The 13086-nt window shown below is 42.7% G+C and overlaps 1 protein-coding gene across 3 annotated transcripts in view; it reads right to left on the bottom strand.

Annotated features, from left to right (window-relative positions):
• bltp3b (bridge-like lipid transfer protein family member 3B) overlaps positions 1–13086 on the bottom strand; it is a 42957-nt gene that overhangs the window by 13291 nt on the left and 16580 nt on the right. For 2 of the 3 annotated variants that reach the window (XM_023283594.3, XM_023283602.3), the window contains exons 4-16: positions 11270–11361; positions 10561–10750; positions 10330–10470; positions 9548–9715; positions 8706–8886; positions 8431–8514; positions 6550–6711; positions 5996–6111; positions 5749–5890; positions 5058–5251; positions 4209–4958; positions 2149–2831; positions 476–559 (exon numbers count right to left, since the gene is read on the bottom strand). In XM_023283594.3, the coding sequence (XP_023139362.2) occupies positions 476–559; positions 2149–2831; positions 4209–4958; positions 5058–5251; positions 5749–5890; positions 5996–6111; positions 6550–6711; positions 8431–8514; positions 8706–8886; positions 9548–9715; positions 10330–10470; positions 10561–10750; positions 11270–11361 (2987 nt within the window). The remainder of the gene's footprint in view (positions 1–475; positions 560–2148; positions 2832–4208; positions 4959–5057; positions 5252–5748; positions 5891–5995; positions 6112–6549; positions 6712–8430; positions 8515–8705; positions 8887–9547; positions 9716–10329; positions 10471–10560; positions 10751–11269; positions 11362–13086) is intronic. The other variant, XM_023283610.3, reaches the window with a different exon arrangement.

The following is a 13086-nucleotide window of genomic DNA, read 5'->3' as shown; positions in this document are numbered from 1 at the left end:
TCACGGAGCTGACAGAGCTAACTCGACACGTCATGAATTAAATATCACTTCATTCCTTTGTGTGGTGTTGTTTAAGGTCATGTAAGAACCGGGTGTGCTATCCTTCCAAGTGCTAGAAACAATCTCCAGCAAAATCACAATAGGTAAAATCAAAGTGGCTCCCAAAAGACTGAGAACACAAGGCTAAAAAAAAAAAGAACTGTCACAAACAAGAAGCCTCCGGTTTCATCACCAAAAGTCGACAGGTAGACACCAAACACGGGAAAGAATAAAGATTCAATTAACACATACAGACAAAAACCAGTGTGTCATGCACACATGCAGATGCATGCCCACGGGGGATTCATATACACACTTTTGAACTGATTTGTATTCATCCAAGGATCACAAGAACAAGGACATACTCACACATACAGGGCATGTACACCCGCACACACAATCATTAGTACAGCTAGTCACAGATCCAGTGCCTTACATGTTGGACATGGAATAAAGGGAGGTGGATCTGCTGGAGTTTGAGGAGCTGAGGAGATCAGAAACCACAGACAAACTTCCTTTCCTTGGTAGAGAGAAAACACACACATACACACACCTCGCATGGGTCAAAGCAAAGAGTCAAGAGGCAGAAAAGGAAGTGAATGAGGTAAGAAATGACAGAAACAGTTACAAAAACAGTGAAGCTGACAGACAGTAGATGGGAAGACACATGTAAAAAGACGAGGCAGGTAGACACTGAAGAACATTTATACTGTGAGAGACACGTGACTGAACATTCATACTGACAAACACTCATGTGGGAGTTCGACACACAGCTCTTGTGTTCAGGAATAGACAGATTAAATTAGCAAGAGAAAGACTTAAGTAGGTTAATGATAGTGAAACAAAGGGGAATCTGAAAAATGCCGTCATGGACAGTTAAAAATCTGAAAACTGACACATAATCACCAAAGCTTTTGTGGCTGCAACTAATAATGTCTGACATATTTCAATGAAGTGTTAGTCTGTAAAAGTAAGAAATAAATTCTGAAAAATCTTGTGGGGTTCGATTATAAAATTTAGCAGATTATTTATGACATGATCTTTTAAGGGTTGCACCAAATGATTATTTAATTTTTTAATAGTCCAAGATGACAGTCCAATAGGCAAATGGTTCAAATCTACGATGACATAAATCCAAACTCAGAAAAGCTTATTTGGTGTTTTTCCTTGACAAGTTTCTGCCCACAAAAATCCATTCATCAGTTAAACCTTTTAGAACATAGTAGTAAAGAATAAATTCGTCTGAAGAGGCAGATTTTAGAGCTACAAAGACAAGTCACCTAATCAATTATCTGTATGGCAGAAACCAACATTAAAACCCAATCAGTATTGATCCATCACAAATATACTGGTATTGGTGTATATGTTGTCTGGTATGCGCCAATATAAAAAGTTCTATATAACTAAGGATAAGATTATTTAGATAAGCTGTATCACTGAGATAAGCTGCAGATTCGATTTTGAAATGCATTGCTGTAAAGTTGATAAAGAATGCCCCCATTTTTTCTGTCTTCAATGCACCTCTTTAACTCTTAACTTTACCGATATCAAAAAATATTTACGCCCTATTATTAGTATCACCATTGGTCCCAAAATTTGAGTATTGCTTGAGCTCCGTTCAGTCATTTCAGCCTTTTTAAAAATAAAATTATTCTCATATTTCAGCTTCACAAATTATGAGGATCTTCTTTGTCATACATAGCAGTACATTTGGGTATTAGATTTGTAGAATTTTACACCATGAGCTTGGGCATTAAAATGACCACTTTTCCCTGCTTTGTAGCATTTTATATATTAAACTATTAACTGGCAGATACTTTGATAGATACTGAAAGTCATGTTTTTTTGCAGTCCTAATAAATACGCACTTTTTGTTGATCTGCTGGTGTACAGCACTGATTACACAATGCACTAATGCGATTTCACTACATTTACTGCAAGCCGGTCCATCCTGGAAGAGTAATCCCTCCTCTGCAAATCTGTGATATTGGGCTGATTATGGACTTATCTCAATGACACATTAATGTTGAATCAGCACAGCTCTGAATTAACTGGAAAGTAATGACACAGTGGTAGAAACTAACTGCATTAGTGAACAAAAAAGAATACCTGGATATCGACTGAGGCATCTTCCCGCTCGCAGCCTTGTCTTTGTCGCTCCAGTCTTTGCTGTTGAGTGGGTCGGACAGAGGGTCACTCACACTGGTTTTGGAGTCTAACCCAGTTCCCATTTCATCACCCGCCAACCCATCCACCATCATGTCACCACCTTCATCTGAACTCCCCCTCCCAGAGTTCTTAGCTGAAGTCCTCTCCTCCACTGAGGCTTTGTGATTTGACTCAGGACGTGCACTTGAAGTGGGTACGAGGGGGGCGGGACCCTGTGTGGCTCCACCCTCCGGTCCTTCACCGCATAACAGCTGGTCGACACTGCAAGGCCGCTTGGCTGCTCCTCCCTCTGAGCCAGACCCTTCATTGCTCTTCTCTGCCACCTCCGCTGCATCACCAGCAGGCTCCAGAGTTCCTCGACTCTCTGACGGCGAAAGCTCTGAGCCGAGAGGAGATCCTGAACCCTCGGGTGGAGGAACGGGCTTCAGGAGCAGGGACACCTCTGCGCTTTTGAGCAGGAGGCCCAGGCAGGCGGTGAAGGGCTGGTGATCTGCAGGACGGAGGGAAGGATCCTTACGGTCTTTCTTGGAGCCCATCTCCTCCAGATCCTGCTGTAGTGTCTGCTGCAGGGCTTTGATGCTGCGCTGAAGATGCATCAGAAACACATACTGCCGATGGCTCACCTAAACACACAGACCAAAGTCATTATGAAAGCATACCTCATTTTATAATATGTGAGCTGTAGTAAGCCGAAAAAGTACTAAAAAATTGCACGCTATGCTATCGTCTAGGTCAATTAGGCCCGGTTGATTATTGCAGCCGATATTTGGCATTTTTCCAATTATCTGTCTCATTCTTTTTATTTACCGATTATCAATAAAATAATGCACTACTTTCAGTCTGACGTGGCCGCCTCTCTGTTTGTAGTCACTCTGTGGTCTCAGAAATTACTCTCAAGCAGCAAAAACTGAACAAGAAACACAAGGTGTTGCCACAAATCAAGAAATTACCATCATAGCTATGGTTATGCTAACATCTAGCAGCAAGTTAGGAGGTAGATTACCCTGAAAAAGAGCAATAACTAATAATGCTTTAAGATATGGCCCTTAGCTGGCAATACAAGTGATAGAACAGAAAAAGATTGAAAAAACAGATTAAAAAAAAAACTACAGGAGGCAAACTGATCATTCCAATCAACCAACACGTGATGCTTTGATTTTATCGCTCTTATTTCTATTGTACATATTGTGCTACAGTAATCCATATAATGAAATGAAAGAAGCCTAATTATGAATGGGATTTCCATGCTATCACATACTCTTAATATGTAACATAGTATGTATATCAGCCCAAATATTGGCTATCTGTATCGTTATCAGGCCTTGAAAACCCATATTGGTCAATCCCTATCATCAGTTAGTTTTATTTACGTGTTAGTCATTGGTATTTCTTTCTTATTTCCTTATTTACTTTCTTATTTCTTTTTGTTAGTTAACTTCCTAAATTAAGCTTCTTTAATTTTTGTGATGTTTCCTTTTTTTCTGTAGGATATAAATTAAAATAAAATCATAAAAATTAAAGACATTCAACGAACAAAAACATAAAAAAAATCATAATTTTTGCACAACAGGTAACAGTATGCATTTCTATTCTGGGCCAGTCACCATGTGTGACCTTATAAATACTTACACTACGTGATGATATGAATAAGTCAAGTAAAACTTTCATTTTAGACATGTTCAGAGATATGCTGATGTCTGATGATGACAGTTCTCATATTTGTCAGTAAAATATGCAGCTGGAAGTAGGACAAAGTTTAGCACAGCATCACAAGTAGAATCTGGTGTAAACAGTTAGCCTAGCTCATTGCAAATGCAAAGGAAACAGTGCCTGCTAGCTCTTCTGAAGTTAACATTAAGAAGTTACATCTCATTTGTAGTCCAGACACATCTGAAGTTTAACATGACAAGATTGGATTATACATGGCATTATATGACAATTTTTTTCTCTGCACAGCCTGCTGTGCAGTTATGAAAAACAAAAAAAAACAAAAAAAGTACCTGAGCGCTTAAAGGCTTCTGCACATGCACCAACATATGCACATCTGGATCTTTATGTGATGATGACGAAGAGGAGGATGAGGAGGGCAGGCTGTCCAGTGAGAGGGGTTTATGGAGTCCGTTACTGGGTGGCAGTGCTGAGTCGTTGCTGTGAGATGACGCCGGCGCACCATCAGTGCTGTAGTACTCCTTTAATAATCGCTTCCTCTGCAAACGTGCGACAGCCTCTCCAGACGTGCTCCTGGACAGTCCTGATCCTGCAGCGCTTCTCAGCTTCTCTTGATGCTGGACAAGCTTCGATGGCTGACAGGCCCACAAAGTGAGAGGGAAGGAGTCCACAAAGGGTTGTGGTCGCCCTTTACCTCCGCGGGTGCCTTCATAGTCCACCCAAAACTGGGCAAAGTGCAGCGCCCAAAAGTCAGTGGCGGCAGGCATTTTGAGAGCGTCTGTGCCCATCGTGGGCAGCACCAGGCCTCGGTAGATGTCGTGCAGCCTGGTGTCTTGTTCGTGAGCGTGCCGCTGGAAGACAGGATGCAGGATGGGTAAGGAGGAAGAGGAGCGAGGGAAAGAGAAGAAAGATGAAGAGAAGAAAAGCTCCTCTTCGAAGGCCTGTAGCAGAGCTTCAAGGTGGGAGCGGGTGCAGTTAGCGGGATGCCGGGTGTTGGTGGCCACCATTTCTGAAGTTTGTACTGAGATGGAGCGAGGCAGGTCAGGGGGGCAGGAGGCGTCCCGGTCGGTGGGAATCACCAGCTAATGGAGAGTAGAAACCAAGAAACACAACTAAATACCAGAAAAACACACCATATGCTTCAAACCTAAACGAACAGGTCATGTTTCCATCCTCCTTACCTTGAGCATGAGCCCGTCAACCTTGATGTCGACATGTTCGTCGGGTTTCTGGGAGTCGTTGAGCTTGTAGATCTCCATGAATTGCTCCAGACTCTGCCTGAGGTCGAGGGCAAAGAGGTTGATCCACACCAGGCTGCGAGGATCCAGAACCAGCTGCAGGGCGTTGAGCTGGGCATACAGGTTGGGGCACGGGACTGTAAAGCAGGAGGAAAGGGGAAAGGAGACGTCACGTTGCATAATGTTTGGGCAAAAGATGAAACAATGAATGTGAGAAGAAAGCCAAAGAAGAATAGTATTATACGGCAGTGTGTACACATGTTTTAATTAGCAAAATAATCCTGTCTTAGTTGCACATTCATCAGCGAGAAAGGAAAAAAAAATTTAACTGCTCTTCTAATGTTTCCTAATGGACTGAATGTGTAAGAAATCCATAAATGATTTAATTGGGTGATCCCTCATTCAGAGAACTGGGCGTAATTCAGAAAATCAATGGTTTCTCAGCCACACAGCAGTCAATGACTTCCCCAACAACTGAATGAATGGGCTGCATAGATCCAAAAGAGATGTGGGAGACAGAATCTCTGCCAAAAGAGTGTGCCTAGTGTATAAAAAAAACACTATTTACACAGCTTGTGACCTACTAATAAAGATTGATGTTTCTAAAATGAGATGCGAGACACAACAGTCTTACTGGGGTAGTCTTTTCCATCAGGAAAGTAATATTCTGTGAACTCCACATGGATGGCGGGCATCTCCGGGGGAAGGTACAAGGACTTCTTATTGCAGGAGATCATGGCCTTGGGGCTGGAGCGACGCTGGTCTGCTGTTGAAACCTGAAAAACATTTTTAAATGAAGACACAAAAAGTCAAAACTAGTACAGAGGAGGCTGGTTTGGTGTGTGAGAGTTAGCAAGGAAGTGAGGGTTTGTAGTAGCGACCTGGTAGATGCTGAAGTCCGCCATCCTGAGAACAACCGAGCTGGACATGAGCTGGGTTTTAGGGGTTTGAGGGGGAGGAGAACTGAAGGCAGAGCTGGACGAAGTGCTTATCTTACCTGTAGAGAGTAAAAGAGACATGTAAGAGCACAGAAAGAAATAAAGAATGATGGCAGACAGGGAGACAAACAGGGCAACCACTCAGTTCTCCACTAAGAAACCTCTGCTCCTAGCAAAAGGTGTGCATCACCGCACCCGGCTGTGCGCACACACACCGTGGTACCTGGCTCTAGGCACCAGCAGCACTGGGCCGGAGGCTGAGTGTGTGGGCTCCACTCTAGGAGTCCTCCATCTGCCTCACTAAGCCCTACTCCTCCTTCTCCTCCTGCTCTCTCCTCAATTCCAAATAGAGGCCCATACACATCGTCCCTAAGGGTCACTGGAGGACAGAAAACCCACAGGGATGATGTGCCGTGGGTTCCACTAGAAACAACAAAAATGCACACCCAGAACAAGTTGAGTAGCAGTGTGTTGAAGCTAAGTGTGTGTGCGTTTACCGTGCTGTGGGGAACTGTGTGCAGGGGCCGGGGCTTGCTGGTCCCGAACTGCACTCTTTAACATCTCCACGTTGGATTTGAACTCATCCAGCAGGTTTCTCGCCCAGCTCTCTCTGGTTTTAGTGGCCTCGCTGTAGTGCATCCAGTGGACACAACTGTCACCTGAGGAGATTGGAGAGGTTTAAAAATGAGCACAGTTGGCTGATCAACATCCACCATATGTTTAGAGGTAACTGAATACAGTTCTGCTTCTTTCAATGCACGCCAGGCTTTTCTGCTTGTATTTTAGTTTGTTATTTTGTTTATTTCTGTTTTTAATTTAGATTTATTATATTTTCAGTTGCAATATCTGCAATTAAAACCTAATATGAATGTTTCTGTGTTGCATTTTAGTGACTACAGTGTGCTTTGTTTTGATAAATCCTAATGACCTGAGGATAAATAATGCAAAAATAAAGGAAAAGGGAAAATTGTTAAAGGCAAATGTGGAGAGAAAGATGCAGAGACACCAAGAGAAAGAGCACTAGGAGATACAAGTCCAGAACAGACAGCAGGTTGGATATAGCCAGGCTTTCTTTGTGTTAGCTGGCTCGACAATAATGGCTATCATGATGGGGGTTATCAACTCTCTTTGTTGACAAGGTTTCCCTGCAGTAAATGGACCGATGGCATGCCGCCCACTTCAGCCAAGATGAAGAGTTATGAGGTATATAAAAAAAAATTAAAAATATGACAACAAACAGCACTGCAGATAATGCAGAAGAGGAATGCTGATAGAAAATTGTAAATCCATCCATCCATTATCTATACACCGCTTAATCCTCACTAGGGTCGCGGGGGGGCTGGAGCCTATCCCAGCTGACTCGGGCGAAGGCAGGGGACACCCTAGACAGGTCGCCAGTCTGTCACAGGGCTACATACAAAGACAAACAAGCACTCACACATTCACACCTACGGGCAATTTAGAATAATCAATTAACCTCAGCATATTTTTGGACTGTGGGAGGAAGCCGGAGTACCCGGAGAAAACCCACGCATGCACAGGGAGAACATGCAAACTCCATGCAGAAAGATCCCGGGAAAGCCGGGACGCGAACCAGGGACCTTCTTGCTGCAAGGCGAAAGTGCTAACCACTACGCCACTGTGCAGCCCAAAATTGTAAATCACGTTGGAAAATATATTTATTTTACCACTAAGTGCACTCTCAAATAAGTTGCTTCTTTTCTGGTGTGGCAGCTGCACATAAACATTGAACCTCATAGATTTAAATATAAATTCAAGAAATGCATGCGAGTCTGACACTGTCCCCTAATGAAGGATTCATTGAATTCATTTTAATTGTTGGCTCGATCAAAGAGAAATTAATGTTATTGATTGAACATTCTCTGGGATAAATACAGACTAATAAGTTTTCAAATTAGGACCATCTGCATCACCAACTGAAAGCATGTAGATTTCCATGTCAACATGATGCATAAAGTTTGCCTACTGTAACTGCACAGCTTCGTTCCGTAGCATCAGTAACACACACCTCAACAGGTTTGCAGATACAATGTGTTCCCTCAGCTGAGAGTCTGTATCGCTTATAGAGAACTTGGCCAGACAAAAGACTGGTGGAAGGGAGCTGCTTCTCCATTAAATCCAAAACTCCAAACAGTTTTCAGAGTTTTGGATTTCGCACAGGAGCAGCAGGTGAGCTGTGTAGAATCAGTTGCCATGGTGATCTTGTCGTTTAAAGGAGAGCCACCTTCATGCGACTAAAAACTCTGGCTTTAGGCTCAACATACCTTACAACTTAATAATCTCGCTTCACAGTACATCTCTCTGGGAGAGTTACACAAAGAAAGCAGCAATGTTGATTCTAGCTGTAGGATTCCTACCTGCTCTGTGGAAAGGGTAGTAGTCCAGAGTGATGGAGCTGAAGGAAAGCTGCATGGCTCCACCTGTTACCCGCTTATTGATAACTGCACAGCAGGAAGAAGAACAGTCAATACTTTTTAGATAAATATTTCAAACCAAATAAATTTTTGGTATATATCCCTGTGGTTTGACAAAAAGGTGCTAGATTTAAGCAAGCTAGTGCAAGTCACATTATGTGTCTGCACATTAATAAATATATATACAGAAATGTACAGGAGGTCTAGGTTTGTGCCACCTTTGTCCTTAGCGTGGATGTCGTCACAGATGTGCAGGTCGAGGTGTGTGATCTGAAGGTGGTGGGACGTCTCACACACATCGTAGGCGCTGAACAGCTTGGCCATGGTTGCACTCTGGTCAGCGGCTGTGGACGCCTGTTGGGTGCGCACCTGCTGGGCCGAGGGGGGCGCCGACGACACCTGGTGAACACAGATGATATTTTCAGCGCTTTTTCTGATACTAATGATTGAGCTCTTTGTGTTTTCAGTATCTGGTCTTGGCAGTGTTGCTCCTGAAGAGGTTTCTGTTTTGTTTTCATGTCTATTTATTGCATCGGAGAAACAATAGCCGGTCAGAAAGGCAATCGGTTCAGTTACAGCAGACTCATGCAGTACTCAATTCCTCCACCAGATGGCACGTCAGGCCAAATTACAGATAACAGAATGATTACTGTGTAGGGAGTCTGCTGGGACATGGAAAGGTGGGAACCTGTGTGGGCGATAAATGTCTGTACATTCTATGCGTGTTTAAATGACAAGAAAATAGGGCACAGACTGAAAGATGGTGACAGCAGCAGTGAGAGACAGAGATAGTGTAGGCAGACAGACACCATATGGCATCAGGGGAGCCATACAGGGGAGGGCAGACATGACTTTCATGAACACAAGGACAAACGATTAGACTGTAGCTCATCCACAGAGGGTGGAATTAGGGCATGAACAGGGAGGATGGGGAAATGTTAAAAATGGGATAAGGGGAAGGAGACAGAGAGAAATTAACATTTAGAAAGTGTGTAAAAAAAGAAGCTGAGAAAATGAGATTTTTGCTGTACATGTGGATGAAGTGACTGTATCTGTGCACCTGATCTTCTGTGGCCATGCTCTTCCTCTGTTGTGCAGACTTCTCCATGGCCTCGCTGAGGGACTTTGCATACTGCACCATGGCTTTGAGCTGGGAGTCGGTCAGCACCCACAGCAGGTCGTCCAAGATCAGAATCAGCTTGGAGGCCACCACGTTACAGTCCTTGATCTGTATCAGATAGAGATGTTGTTCTAAACACGCAATATGCAGGTGGAGGTTGCCGGACAGCTTCTAGTAACGTAACACGACACTTGAAGGGATATTTTCTTACTGTTTGAGCTCTTTGTTCACAACTGGTGAGTACAAACTGAATTCAATGGAACTGTATTAAGCTCTACAGCTACAATCCAACACCGGAGGCAAACACTAAGCTCTCTATCAGGAAAAAAACACATAGAATAGACAACATTTGGGACAAAAATGTCTCCACCAATGAAAAAAAAAAGTAATTTTTTTTTTTTTTTTTTTTAAAGCCTAAAGAAACAAACAACAGAAATTACCTCCCCACAATGTACTCAAAAGCCCTTTGTGCTCATAATACAGCATTATATTTAATCTCCAACACTCTGGTTGTCATTTTTATTGAAATAAACACTAAGCTGTTTAAAGAAGCAGTGCTCCTGGCCCTGCAGCCTGTGAGGCCAAACAGAGGGATCATTGTTCAAAGTGGAAGAGAAGATGTTGCTGAGAGCAGTCTGTGTTTCACGCCTGGTCCATCAAATTTCATCAAGTGAATGTCAGATTCTATTTAAAGGGTGTGTATTTGTGTGTGTGTCTCTTACCCGTCTCTTTAGAGTGACTCTGATCTTGGACTGGTTGGTGATGAGGCGGATGGGGGCGCTCAACATCTCGTGCTCGGCACTTTGGATAGCGTCAGCCTCGATACGAATCATCTGCCAGCTGATCTCTTTAAATGTGAGAATCTATAGCAAACAGCGAGGGGTTATGAATTCGAACGTGTGGATAAACAGTAAACACGACCTCCGTTTACTTTAAGAACAGCAGATACCGACCTCTCCTCTCTGAGGATCCTGGATACGAGTGAATCGCAGGTCACTCATGCTCCAGCTGGTGTTGACGCTGTAGACCTGCAGCTGGGAGAGCTCGAAGGAGGCGTTGAAGGCCTTGGCACTGATCCTGATGACGATGGAGTTGATGGAAAGGGACATCCCCTCTACCACCTTCTCAGCAAAGCCATATTCACTGTATATGCAGCAAACAGGTGGACAGCAGTGTCAAGAGAGTAAGGCAATTAAGGTGACAAGAAGTGCCGAGCAACAGGTAAGTGCTGTACATTATTAAGACTCTCTCTTGTGAGATAAGGTTGGGATAACAAAAGATTTCTTTCAAAGAAATAATTACTGTAAAAATGATCCCCCAGATTATGTTAAAGATAAATTTTCTGCTTCTCTCCATATATTTTTAATGTGTTGATCACTCGTAGAGGAAATAAAATATCATAGCAACAAAGCAGGAAAGTTTAAATGTGTTTCATCCAAAAAAAAAATCTTTTTTTAACAAAAAATTTTACGTTCAATATTCTGCAAACCACACGAGTTTAGAATCCAGGCTGAAAACAGACGACACTCCAAGAGATTAATGTATCTGGTCAATAAACAGTTCAGCACAACCCCCGCATTGTTGCGCTTCAAGTTTTGCATGTATTAAACAAATAAGGCAGGACCTGTAAGAAGTATAAAGAAAACAGCCCCAAAAGCCCACCTTTGTCCTGATGCTGTTGCTATGGGAGACGGACCATTGGGAGGACGGGGCTCATCACAGGTACTCATCTCCATCACCACCTTATCCAGCGTCTGAAAGAGGAGACAAGTTAAACACCAGTGCCATTGGAAAACTATTTTTCTTTAATTCAGTAGTAGGTCAACAAAGATGTTGAGAGGTTTGCCAAAGTTGGAAACCTATTTAGAAATTTATTCTAGTGAGTTCCCCACTGTGAAGCATTATTCACATGAGATACTATTACCTGGAGACCTCTAAGAGGTTGTATTAATTGTAAAGGCAGTATGTGATCTTAATCATGTGCAAATTTACCATGTCTATCATTTGTAAAGGTAAAAGAACTCCTCCTAGATCTTCCTCATTGAAACACTTTCAGCAAAAACTGGCAAAAAGTAAAAATTCAACCCCAAATTACCTACAATATTTTGCCAAACCACCCTTTGACTGACATCTTGGTGATCTGGGGACACTTTTCTTACTCCCTAAAAGCTTTTTGTTTTTTTGCACCTTTTCCAGCTCAAGAATTATGGCGGCTGTATTGGAAAAATAAATCAAAGTATAGACATTTTGGAGGTCATGAAGATTCATTTAGAGAACAATCAGGCTCATATCCATTAGAAGAGTAAAATCTTGAAGGATGATTAGATGAATGGCATGCATGCAGTAAGAACAGTTTTTCTGTCTTTCAGCAGGCTCAACAGTTTTCTTTCTATTAATATTATATCCAAGGCAATGTCATGAAAGTGGAGTAAAGTCCAGACTTTGCTTACACCACAAAACACACATATGGGGGTGGGGGACTTTAGACTGTAAAAGGCTGAGATTTTCAATTTCATTTAATTGATCCAAATGAAAGAGAAAGACATTTGTTGGCATCTGCTCAGCCGCCGTGACCCAGATAAGCAGCAAAAAAAAAAAAAAAAACATGGAGGATGGAGACAGGAAGCTGCCTACACATTGTTCACTTACACACAAGCGGCAGCCTGTTTAGTGAGATAAAAATCCTTGAAACGCTGTACATTATGCTGCTACTATTCTCAAATTAATAAAGGTCCTGACACAACAGGCCTTTTATCATGTACATAGCACATACAGGCAGTAGCTATATTATCATACACGCTTTCCATTTTCACACCGTTTCATAATTTTATGGTTCAAAAGCGCTGCTACTGTTGATGCTGTGATAACATTGTGTTTAACAGAATGGAGACTAATAGTCCATTCAACAAAGCACTTGCGTGCTACCATCTAACACGAAGCTCAATAATAACCATGCTTAAATATTTATTAAACAACACTGACATTGTGTGTTCCATTGAGATTCTTTGTTGTAACAACCTGTATAATATATTAATCAAAACAGCACGTGGCAAACACTACAAAACACGGGGTGTTGAAAGTATAATTGAGATCTAAGGATTGTGGAGACAAGTGTTAAGAGAGGGAGCATCTGTCCCTCCTACTATTGCTGTTTCCCAGCAGCCTGTGTGCTGGGAATTCCAGCTACCTGGGGACTGGGACCAGCATGGGAGTCTGGCAACATGACACCTGCGCCCTGCTCAGTGAGGAGGGAGCCACGATGCAGAAAATGGCCACCGTCTAAGCAACCTGCAGTCCTATAAAAGCCACGATGAGGAGGAGTGAAGGATAAAGCAGGCTCAGGATGAGCAGCTAAAGACACTTGAATGCATCACATCCACAAGCGGATCAAAGGTGGCCTCCATCGCTGCATCAGGAAGCTAAGTGGGTCTGATTGAACAAGCTGAAATACCAAAGAATCTTCTCTGATATCAGAAGCA

This window comes from Amphiprion ocellaris, chromosome 21, assembly GCF_022539595.1.
Source record: "Amphiprion ocellaris isolate individual 3 ecotype Okinawa chromosome 21, ASM2253959v1, whole genome shotgun sequence".
In the NCBI taxonomy this organism is placed as follows: domain Eukaryota; kingdom Metazoa; phylum Chordata; class Actinopteri; family Pomacentridae; genus Amphiprion; species Amphiprion ocellaris.
This window is presented reverse-complemented; position numbering and strand designations above follow the sequence as displayed.